This window comes from Penicillium canariense (genome assembly GCF_028826845.1).
Source record: "Penicillium canariense strain IBT 26290 chromosome Unknown utg000004l_segment0_segment0, whole genome shotgun sequence".
Classification (NCBI taxonomy): Eukaryota; Fungi; Ascomycota; class Eurotiomycetes; order Eurotiales; family Aspergillaceae; genus Penicillium; species Penicillium canariense.
The window spans coordinates 1,748,596-1,760,634 of NW_026622731.1; the positions used below are offsets into that span (position 1 = coordinate 1,748,596).

General features: G+C 49.1%; 3 protein-coding genes across 3 annotated transcripts; 2 read left to right on the plus strand and 1 right to left on the minus strand.

The window, feature by feature from the left end:
* Positions 1 to 62: 62 nt before the first annotated feature.
* Positions 63 to 2,446, plus strand: N7482_006967 (DEAH-box ATP-dependent RNA helicase PRP43; the record flags this gene model as incomplete). Its single annotated transcript, XM_056689092.1, has 3 exons — positions 63 to 346; positions 403 to 2,269; positions 2,324 to 2,446. 3 exons carry the CDS (start codon positions 63 to 65, stop codon positions 2,444 to 2,446), a joined length of 2,274 nt encoding a protein of 757 aa, XP_056541521.1.
* A 478-nt stretch (positions 2,447 to 2,924) lies between these two features.
* On the minus strand, positions 2,925 to 5,291 carry N7482_006968 (uncharacterized protein; the record flags this gene model as incomplete). The annotated part of the gene is made up of 1 exon (XM_056689093.1): positions 2,925 to 5,291. One exon carries the CDS (start codon positions 5,289 to 5,291, stop codon positions 2,925 to 2,927), a length of 2,367 nt encoding a protein of 788 aa, XP_056541522.1.
* A 391-nt stretch (positions 5,292 to 5,682) lies between these two features.
* Positions 5,683 to 6,235, plus strand: N7482_006969 (nucleobindin SSP120; the record flags this gene model as incomplete). Its single annotated transcript, XM_056689094.1, has 2 exons — positions 5,683 to 5,689; positions 5,751 to 6,235. 2 exons carry the CDS (start codon positions 5,683 to 5,685, stop codon positions 6,233 to 6,235), a joined length of 492 nt encoding a protein of 163 aa, XP_056541523.1.
* Positions 6,236 to 12,039: the final 5,804 nt, after the last annotated feature.

A 12,039-nucleotide genomic window follows, 5' to 3' on the forward strand; every position in this document is an offset into this window, starting at 1 on the left:
CCGAGTTTTTTATCGGCCTCCGAGTTTTGCACTCTCCAACTCTCTCAACCACCTGATTCAGCATGGTTGACCGCCGCTCAGACCCGGAGGACGGTGTGCGAGCCAAGCGCCAGAAGATGGACGCCGGCGACCCGAAGGATAACCCGTACCTGGCCCACATGTACGAGAATACCAACGGCGCAGACAAGAACTCGGCCCTGGCCAAGTTTAAACGCCATCAGACAACAGCGGCGCTGGCGAAGAAGGCCGAGGATGGCGATGTCAATCCCTTCAATGGCCAGCCCTTTTCCAGCAAATACTTCTCCATTCTGAAGACTCGTCGGGATTTACCTGTGCATGTGCAGCGGTAAGTTTGATCAATCCCTTGCGCCCCCCGAGACAAAATTCTCATGTCTCCTTCAGTGATGAGTTCTTGCAGCTCTATCAGCAATCTCAAATCCTGGTCTTCGTTGGTGAGACCGGTTCCGGAAAGACCACCCAAATTCCACAATATGTCCTCTTCGATGACCTCCCTCAAACTCAACGCAAGATGGTCGCTTGTACACAGCCCCGTCGTGTGGCTGCCATGTCCGTCGCCCAACGTGTCGCGGAGGAAATGGATGTCAAGCTCGGGGAAGAAGTCGGTTACAGCATTCGTTTCGAGGACAAAACAAGCCAGAGGACTATCTTAAAGTACATGACCGACGGTATGCTCTTGCGAGAGGCCATGCACGACCACAACCTCACCCGGTACAGCACAATCATCCTGGACGAGGCTCACGAAAGAACCATGGCTACCGATGTTCTGATGGGTCTGCTGAAGGAAGTGGTGTTGCGCCGGCCGGACCTGAAGATTATTATCATGTCTGCCACTCTGGATGCGCAAAAGTTCCAGCGGTACTTCATGGATGCGCCTCTTCTCGCTGTTCCTGGGCGTACCCACCCTGTCGAAGTATTCTATACCCCCGAGCCGGAACAAGACTACGTCGAGGCTGCCATTCGAACTGTTCTGCAGATTCATGCGACTGAAGACGAAGGAGATATTCTTGTGTTCTTGACTGGTGAGGAGGAAATTGAAGACGCTGCACGCAAAATCTCAATGGAGGGAGATGAGATGGTTCGGGAGGCCGATGCTGGCCCTATCAAGGTTTACCCGCTATACGGCAGTCTGCCACCGCACATGCAACAACGCATCTTTGACCCTGCACCACCACCCATTCGCAAGGGTGGCCGACCTGGTCGGAAGGTCATCGTGTCCACCAACATTGCTGAAACTTCTTTGACCATTGATGGTATTGTGTACGTGGTTGATCCCGGATTCTCCAAGCAGAAGATCTACAACCCTCGTATTCGCGTGGAGTCTCTTCTGGTCTCGCCGATTTCCAAGGCATCTGCCCAGCAGCGAGCTGGTCGTGCTGGTCGTACACGCCCTGGAAAATGCTTCCGTCTGTACACGGAGGAAGCTTTCAAGAAAGAGTTGATTGAGCAGACATATCCCGAGATTCTCCGGTCAAATCTGTCGTCTACGGTGCTCGAGTTGAAGAAGCTTGGAATTGACGATCTTGTTCATTTCGACCTTATGGACCCACCCGCACCTGAGACCCTGATGCGAGCTCTGGAGGAGCTCAACTACTTGGCCTGTTTGGATGATGATGGCAACCTTACTCAACTTGGTCGTCTCGCTTCCGACTTTCCTCTCGACCCGGCACTTGCTGTCATGTTGATCAGCTCTCCAGAATTTTACTGTTCCAACGAAATTCTGTCCATCACAGCCCTTCTCTCCGTTCCCCAGGTGTTCGTTCGCCCCAACTCTCAGCGCAAGCGTGCGGACGAAATGAAGAACCTGTTCGCTCACCAAGACGGCGACCATCTCACCATGCTGAACGTTTACCACGCTTTTAAGAGCGCCGACGCCCAAGCAAACCCTAAGCAGTGGTGCCACGACCACTTCCTCTCGCTGCGATCTCTTCAGTCCGCTGACAACGTTCGTATGCAACTTCTGCGCATCATGGAGCGCTCTGAACTCGAGATGATCTCGACTCCTTTCGAGGACAAGAAGTACTATGAGAACATCCGACGTGCCCTTTGCGCTGGATTCTTCATGCAGGTTGCCAAGAAGGATGCCCAGGGCAAGAGTGTCTACTTGACCGTCAAAGATAACCAGAACGTTCTGCTGCATCCTTCCACTGTACTAGCCCACGATGCGGAGTGGGTCTTGTACAACGAGTTCGTCCTTACGACTAAGAACTATATCCGCACAGTGACTGCGGTTAAGCCCGAATGGCTTTTGGTACGTTCTTATTGTCAAGATTTTCACATGAATGCAGTCACTAATGCAAACCAGGACATCGCGCCTACGTACTTCGACATCGATTCCTTCCCCAAGGGCGACATGCGCTCTGCTCTTGTTCGTGCTGCGGATAGACTCTCTCGCAAGGAGAAGATGCGCGCTGATAAGCGCCGTTAGATGGTCTTCTCACGTCAGAACTTTAATGGAGCAATGTCTTGGTTTTAGACTCCTTTCTTGCTGGTCTCATGATCGTGCTCAAATTTTTTTTCAAAATAGAAGCCCAGTCGCATATTTTATAGTACATATTCGTGGTTCCATCTGATATCCATTTCCTTCTTCACCTCGGCTATTCTTCAACATTCAAGACGCCATTTCTTAAATCTACGCCTCAAGTGGGTGCTTTTTAGATGTACATACCTACGGACAGGGTAAAGCGGAATGCTGCTATAGACTGAAATCCAAGGACCTGAACTTTTTATTCAAATGCCCCTGGGTTGTCTAGTGTTTTACGCATCGCAAACACTGGTGCTGAAATGATACATTCCGGTAATTGACATTCCGTTGATTGACATTCCTTTCCTCTCCTCAGGAGAGGGCGACTATATCATAATGTACAAGTGGGGTTACGTTGTCACAAAGGAGAACGAACATGGTCTCATGCATGGCCGGCAGCGCACTGAGAAGGCATGGGGCCATCTTTCTTCACCTTTCTTCGAGGCCGATTCGATTTCTTCGTCTGACCTCCAGGGGCTTGTTGGACTTGGTTTTCGGACGCGCCAGCCGAATGGTCCTGAACTTGTACAGGAGCCATCATGGCTTGTGCAGGGCGGAAAGCAAAATTGGAAGGTGAGTTGTCGGACGCATCGCAGCTGATCGGGCTGGGTATCCGTTCGAATTCGACACTCATGGGAGAATCTTGAGGTTGAGAGGCGGAGTTGTAGGAAGGTGGTGTGGGTTCGGATGGTTGTGACAGGGCATCTTCATACTCGAGGTCGTGATGGATGTCCTCCTTGAACGAGGCCTCAATGTGATGCTTGCGAAGTTCAAAGACAAGCTGGCGAAGTTGTGAGACTTCGTCCTTCAAGGCCGCAATATCTTCGCTTTGAGTGTTCTGGGTCGGCGCAGTGCTGGAGGTGGCACCTGCAGGTTCTGAGACTGCTTTTGAGAAATTTGTGCGTTCACGATTATGTGGCAGTGTTGTAGACATAGCATCGTTCGCATGAAGAGCAGCGAGGCGAGTAAACCGCTGCGAAATTGATTGATCTTCAGGCACCTCCAGACTGCTTAAGTGCTGGCCAAACACATTGGCAAAGTCATAGCATTTCTGCCACAGAGGACGAGACAAGTTCCCCGTTGGTGTTGTTTCGGCGGCCCTTTTCCATCGCTTACCCTCTGGGTCCACGATGGGTGCAATGTCATTCTGTTGGGATGGGATGTCCGGACTGAAACCACTATGCACAGCAGCTGAGATCAAACTTTCTGAAACCTCTTTCTGGCAACATGAGTCACAAAGATGAACCATGTATAGAATTAAACGCTCGACAAGTTTTGGTGGAAGATCTGTGGACGACACGAGATACGTCACGGCTCTCTTCAACGCATTCATTCCCTTCTCCCAGTCCTGGCGAATGCTGTAAAACCGAAGGTAGGTGAAAAGGGTGTTAAAATTGTCGAAAAACCCACTTTTCCGTGCTGCCTGGAGCCAAGCATCGGCTCGGTCCGGCTGATTGAACCGCAAGGCAGCTGAAATAAGCTCGGTATATATGACAGTGCTACTGCCATACAGAGGCGGAATGACCATGTTCAACCCATTAATTTTTCGGCGCCGGAAAAGGCCAATGGCTCCAAGGTTTACTGTATAGCCTTCACCACTCAGCATCTGAAGGAACAGATCAAAGTCCTTGAGATTTTTGGACTTGCGGAAGAATGAAACAATTGTGACGATGAGGGAAGTGCTCAAGTAAAATCGATTCGGCAATAATGACTGCAGAAGCAGGTCGTTCAAGTCGTTTTGACGCGTTTGGGTGAAAGCCATAAGCATTTCCCTGAATGCCGTAGTGCGGTCCGGGTCCGCTGACTTGATTAAATTGCTGGAGATTCGCAAAAGGAGTTCTTGTAGAGACATCTGCTGGCTCATGAATGACTGAATGTTTTCGCGGAGTTCGTCATCAAGTCTTCGGTCTTCTTCCCGCGCCTCTTCAGAGCGCATCACATCGAAATCATCGATAACATCACGGAGATTCACATTTTGCTTATGCAAGAGTGTGTTCATCTGGCGCCGGACGGTGTTCAATTCTTGCAGCAAATTCTTGACGTCGATCTGAGGAACGTCGAAATCCGCACCGTAGTTCATCGGAACGCCGGAATAGTTGTGTGCAATTGCCGGTCGTAGGAGAATCCGGATGGCGAATTTTTTCAATGCGAGCTTCTGAATAGCTTTGATACGAGCAGTATCTCCAACGACCCAGTCTGGTAGTGCTTCGTTCATAGCCGCACGCAGTTCGCTAGCTTCCGCTTCCTGGAGGTCAAGATGCGTGGAATCCTCCTCTATCGGCAAAGTCTCGCTCATTTGCGCATGTTGGGAATTGAAAAGCCTGCGCTGAGTATGAAAGGACCTTGTTGGCTGGCTTAGTGTGCTTCGTTGGCGGATTCGGGAGGGGTTCGTAACGGTGCCGAATGCTCGCTCTTGTAGCAATCGGTTAATCCCTCGGTGTTTCCTCCGTGACTGTAGAGACTCGAGGATCCGTTGTTCTTCATCCACTAGCTCGTTGACCTCAGCCTTGACAGCCGCAATCTTCTCTTCCAAGTCATGTCGGCGCTTAGTCTTGGCCTTCGCGTCAGCGAGGGCGGCAGCCGCGAAGATACTTGTATACAGTGCAGTAACAGAGTTCCCTATCCGCAATTTCTTTTTGCTGGCAGCCGTGGCTGATCGTGAAGTGACGCCATTGGCGACCGTACTCAAACACGAGACGCAGCGGCAGGTTGACTGCGACGGAGCGGTACGGGACCACATACTCTGCATTATCGAACCATCGCTATCGATAGGTTGAAAGGGAGTCGGGTATTTGGAAGATCAATTGGACCCCCCACGGAGTCCGATAAGGGAAAGCTGTGAGGAACTGGTTGAAATCCGACGATGCGAGATGCCATCGTGAAATTCCGGCGCGGCCCAAATCTTATGGTGCAAACGATGCAAACAAGCTAAGGACCCCGGTTGCGTCTCCTATTGTTACCCATCGAGGATTGGAGGTGCGCCGGCAGTCTTCTTTTCTCTTCGCTTTCTATTTTGCAATGGTATCCCGTTTATTATTTGTTGTCGCTGGTGTGCTCGCTTTGAGCAGCGGCCTTGCCAGCGCCCATGGCTCCCATTCAAATGACGGGCAACCCCCTCCGAGGACTGGGCGACGAGACACATGATGGGTAAGGATAATCTACAGTACTTACCGGCTGTTCTAGGAGCAACTGCTAACGCATGATATAGAGGAGCATCACATCGAAGGATTCGATGCGCCCTCGTTCTTCACCCTGCACGACTACGATGCCTCCGGGGCATGGACTCCCGACGAAGTACGCAAGACATACGGTCTCGATGACGAATCCAATAGCGGTGTGAGCAAGTCTCGCAAGGAGTCAGCCATCCGCTCCGTATTCGATCTCTTCGATCCGACAAACAGGGGCTCCATCAGCCGAGATGACTGGTTGAAGGCCGTTTCAGCTGGGACACGGTTGCCCGATCTCGGCTTCGGGCCCGGCCACCATGGCGACATTGAGTATGAATATGAGATTCACCACTTTGAAAAATACCACGGAGACGATGCCACGGAGGAGGAATTGACCCACCCCGAGGACATTGAGCATTTCCGACAGCACGACGAAATGGAGGCTGCTCAAATGCGACTTGAGAAGCTGGAGCGGATGCAGGTTGTCGAAGCCAACATCCCCTCCAAGTTCCGCCGTGCCCTTTAGAATTTCAGATTCTTAATGGGGTTTCTTTCTTGATCATGTATATAAGCACTGACGTTATTGGTGTTAGTGAAGTGTTATGTTTTAATAGCTGCTGGTGATGTCCCCAGCTGATGCTATCAAGGCAGGGTAAATTTTATGCACGCTGCCTTCTCTAATAATATGTAACCAGCTCGCCCTCTATGGAGAAGCCCTGGTCATTGATGTCACGATCTAATTCAGCCCCAATTTCAATCACAATCAGATGGGCCCTCAGTCGCTGGTATCTTTAAAAGCGGACAACTGGAAACCGAAGAGCAACGGATGACGCCAGGTGCGTATGACTTAACAACCTTATGGGGCGGGCTTCCAAACTGGATTAGCCGATAGCTCGTCCTAGGCGCACTGTTTGTCAAGTTTGGTTATTAATCCATATATTCTTCACCGGTGATTATATTGTTTTTTGATTTTCCGTAGGTTGGGAGAAGCAATAACGAAAATCGTATTCGGATTTGATGTCAGTCAAAATATATATGCCAGGAACGGGACCAAGATACTCGAACAAACAGAACATTAAAAGGCTTCAAACTATTATTGAAAGTATTTTGTAATAACAGACATCTACGACTACATCTCAGTCTTGGTATATCAGTAGGTAGTCGGCCCGGACCGTCCTAGATCTTGGAGATAGTCCAGGCTGTTTCCTTGACTAATAGTTCGCTGGGGTAGCGGATAACATCAACCGCACCGCGTGTAGGGAGCAACTGAGTGAATGGAACCAGCCGTGATTGATATGTATCATAGAAATGGACTAACACTGTGCGGTATGCCGGACATGGGCAGCGAATGACTTATCATCGGGTATGAGCAAATTGGTGATGTCGAATCTGCTTATCCGCGTTATCGCAATCAGGCACACTCTATCTCGGCCCATGGCACATAGTCCCCGATTGATAATTGATAATAGCAACCACAAAGCGAAATTCTTTGGCCGATTAGTTGACTTACTTTGTCATAAACTCCGGATAGTGGAATGATGGAAATGAAATGATGATGGCATGTACGTCATATATACATCGTAATAATAACAGCCTTCGATATGTCCGGCCGCTCGGTCAACTATGGCCAGCGACACTTTGGCCGAGAGGGAATTCTTGTGCAGCTACGCCTGCCTTATTGACCAATCGCCGCCCATACTGTTACGTTCCGACCTTGCAGACAGCCTAGATAGTCTCACCATTGCCTGATGTGGTCAAAGCTTATCTACCGCAGCATGGGCTTGACGCCAAGGAAGATCATCCCTACCTAGAATCAGGATCATCGTTGATCGGAATGACCCGAAGAATGTGGGGGGGCTGGAAAAGGTGCCCGATGCGGCTCCATACATGGCATTGACCGAGATTTCGATCTCCCGGGCTTCTGGAGTCCAAATTTATGGAAGGTTGCGATGCTCGAATGTGTTGGTAAGCCATTGGTCTAATTCAATCCACTACAATCGGTTGAGTGTGATATCGGCTTTTAACGCGTTCTATCTTGAGTCGACGTACAGCCAGTTTGATGAATGTTTTTATCTCATGCTAGGTAACGACACACCCTCTTACGAAGACGATATTCCACTGTCACCTTCTTCTGCCCACCGTCCGACGGCATCAGCAATCTCATTTTGACTCCACTGTCGCTCTTCACTTTCTCGCCCCCAAATGGAGGCTATATTAGCCCGATCATTTCCCTAGCCACCTTCTTTGCCCGGATTATCTCCTTCCCGCACATGATTCTATACCTTGGCGAGCAAACCCTGGATGGTGCGTTAGCTGGCTTTGCCTTGAACAGTGCTTACGGTAACCAGGAGTTTACCTGTAGGAGGATGCAACTTTGATTCTACTATTCCGTATGGTGTCTGCCAGGGACGGCCTGGTCATCGAATTTGTGGCATGCCTGATCCTCATTTTCTTGGCATTAGGTGTGGCTTTGGATCTTCGGCAGGCCAAGGTCTTTAATCACGCCACATCTCCCTGGTTCGTGGGAATCGTTCTCCGGGGGTCAGCTGGGGAGCCGCTTTTACTCGGGAGGGCTATATCGGAACCAGTAGGTAGAATCATCCAAAGAACGAAAGTCGTATATTGCGTGGGAATCCAGGGCGTTCAAACAAACTGCCAATCCCTCGTGCAGGCCTAAATCCCGCACGTGCTTCGAAATCTATGTGGCGTCCTCATTTACCACTTATCATTAGATCCGCTAGGTGATTTAGTGCATGTTATTATGTATAAGCTCTTATCGGGAACTTTTCAAACTTGAATTAGTTTGTATCACTTTGTTGATCCACTTTAGACCCTGACGCGGAGTTCGCCGTGAGTGCGGCGGCCCCTGAGACCGGGAAAACCAGTCCCTCACTGTACATGAATCATCAAGAGCGCAGAAAACCCCCCGTAGAGATAGCGATAGACTTTGACTTTCATATAGATCTGTGCATAGAGAAAACCAGCACATACACCATGCGGGAAAACCCGCCTCATGTAAGCAGTCCAAAGACGTCCCGCTACAAAGTAATTGCCTAGCCCAACGTCAATGTTGGGCTTATTACGAGATTATCATTAGGGGACGCCACCAATAGAGATCAGCATGCACCAATATGGAGCTGATAAAACATCATTTGTAGACGTCAAAAGCAAGTGTAGACAATTGTCCTTATTGGAGGGTTAGAAATAATCAAAGTAAGCGACCGCCTTCCTGTTGATTCTGCTAGTTCAAACCTTACAATGAATGATGGGATATCCTGGTCATAAGGGAGAACCGCAAAATCTTAAGAACGCCATAGGCCAGATCATGGAAGCTTTCCTCTGTGACAGATAACTGACCTTGGCTGACCCAGGCATCTCTCGAGTTGGTGGGGCTCGATTAGACATCAGACTCCGCACGAAAGCAACACAAAATCTGTGTGCAATCCCAAGTATCTATACTAGACCGTATAAACACATTCAACGGAGTGAAGATATCTGACCAGGATTGGGTCGATCTTGTCGCGATCCACAAGTTGAAAACACATCCGAGAGAAATAGCGCTGATAGACTTCTCAAAAGGCCGCAGAAGATCCCGGAAAATAAGTAGGGGAGGGCACATTGACGACTATGGTAGCAATCGAGGAAAGCTTTGGAGCGAAATTGGCCGATCGGCCTATTCTTGACAGCACCCCACTCGCCGCTGCCGCAGAGGAAGCAGACCAGAAAAGCAAGTGAGAGAGCTATGTTGGATTGAGCTAATCGAGAATCTCTAAAGAAGAGGAGAGAAGGGAAGAGAAGGGAAAGAGAACAGCATGGAGAGACTGGAGCATAGGGATAGAGTCATTCCATCAACCTCTGACAGAAAATTCCGTCGTTAACTCTCAGTGTGATTATCAATTATCGTCTTTCAAACATGACACCTTCAGAAACCTTACCCTGTTGCGTTAATATGGTGCTCAACAGTATCAGGCGTTTCTTTTAATGGAAAGATGGACTTGGGCTTGTTGTCAATAACTTGGAAAAAGCAGCGAAGTCCTCTCAGAAAACCTAGATCTTTCTAGAGATCATACTGATATGTATTATTCTCTCTTCAACCTCATAGAGCAGTGACTGCTATCTCGATTCATTAACCCCCAGGTTAGATTTATTCTATCCATCATTTGCCTCTCTGATGAGGATCGGCTTTCGCGTCTCACTACGAAACCCGAGTTAGAAACAACCGAAGGGAAAGTGGCCCCACTCTCGGGTCTCGGGTTATGCAAGAGTCGGGAATCACGTCTGAGTAGTATCGGGATCACTGGCGTGTTTGGCTTGTAAAATTATTTAGGGCGTGAAATAGACCAATTATCACTTTTTTTAAAGAAGCCACTTTCTCTCCCCACATTTGTCTTCAATCTCTTAAAGACTACCTGAACGTGTCGCTGCTGATAAAGTGGTATCACCACAAAGGCTTATAGTTGGGCAGGGCTAGGTTTGCTGTGGTTTGGTGAGACGACGCCATATTTAGATCAAATTGAGTTTGACCACGCTGACGTTTCCAGGGTGTATTTCAAACCTTGAACGATGTCATCGAATTTGCCAATGCCATGGGCGATTCGCAACGTCCCTGCCTGTCAAATACCAGCCAAACTCCCCGCATCTCAAGTCGCAATTGAGATTGACGGAGCAAAGGATGGGGAAAGAAGAACATTCTCGACCCTAGATCTCATAGAAGGCCATGCAGTTATAAGTGTGACTCGCGAGACTAACATGGGTGATATTGATATCACGTTTGAAGGTAAATTGCTGCCCTTATTCCATAGACCGACCGAGCAAATTCGGTTTTTGAAACATACGCTAACTCTTCCAGGTACTTCTTCAACATCTACCAGTCGAGCGGTTTCATTTGTTCCAGGACGAAGAAAAGCTTCTCACACGTTCCTTTGCCTGCAACAACCGACTAACCACCATGAGAAACGTCTGGTACCTGGGCAACTTTACAAGGTCCCCTTCACTTTTGTGATCCCCGAGAGCCTCCATCCGCAGCAATGCGACCATACAACCAAGAACACTGAAGTCAAACAATCGCATATTCAACTCCCACCCACTTTTGGAGGTCGTGTCTGTAGGTTCTGGCAGTCCAAACCAGGAAATCTGGCACCGAAACCTTGCAGAATTTCCTACAGAGTCCGAGTTGTGATCTCAGAAAAGCACCAAGCTCCTAATATGCCTGCAAACAAGCTGTGTGATGTTTCCCGATATCTACGAGTCATACCAGCCACAAAAATGACGAAGTTCCTTGACTCCCCGGTTCACTATTTGATCCGAGATGCCGAATGTCGGTCGCGAGGAAGAAGCCAGGGAAACCTGCAGGTGGTAGCAGAGCAGCCAGTGCCGATCCAGATTTCATCCACGGATACTGGCGTGTACTACTCTTCAACATCTGCGGTCCAACTTTGTATTACTTTCGATCCCACTACGAACACGCCGCCACCACGGCTATGCAGTCTGCGATCCAAACTCGAAGTGGCGACATATTATGGCACGATTCCTTGGGAAAACTATCCGACAGCAAAAGATCTAGAATGCTCAGAGACCGACCGTGAGGCATACGTTACAACAATTTCACTTTCATCGACGAATCTTGAATGTACCAAATGGGCAACGCTACCTCCCTTTGATCCATCGATTGAAAAACCGGGGGAGTCTGCTATTGAAGAATTGATGGACTCTGCTTCAGAATCGTCTGTCAGTCTATCAGAGTCTTCTCGGCAGCGTGCTTATACTGCTTCTGTCACAACCCCAGTCAGTTTACCAGATTGGCGAAGCCTCGTGCCAACCTTCCATTCTTGCCTCATTTCTCGTACCTACACGATTGACCTCACTCTTTTATACCATGTGCCAGGCGCAATCTGCAATTCGTCCATGGACTTTCGAGTTCCCGTGCGAGTGGTATTTGCTGACAGGAAGTCTTGATAATCCGGGGTCTGGGCCCCATAAAAGGCGGGGTTGGCAATGAAAGCGCGGTGTCTAAAAATCCCAGGAACCTAGAACAAGGATGGGATTCGTCGGAAAGAAAAAAAGGCTTATTTGATAGTACTGTACATAGAGTGAATTTCTATTTTGTTGTAGATAACATAGTCTGATCATGATACATTATCCGAAAATAGTGTAAGATTCATCTCCTCCAACGAAGGCCACCAGTGGGACCACAGGCCTTGCTCATGGGCGTACGTGCTGACTTCATTCAGTAAATCGTTCAAAGGAGCATCGAGATCTAGGGAATCTGAAGCAGCGTTTGTTGCCGGTGTAGCGTCACAAGTCGATGGACCTGTCCCACTTGCCGCCCCT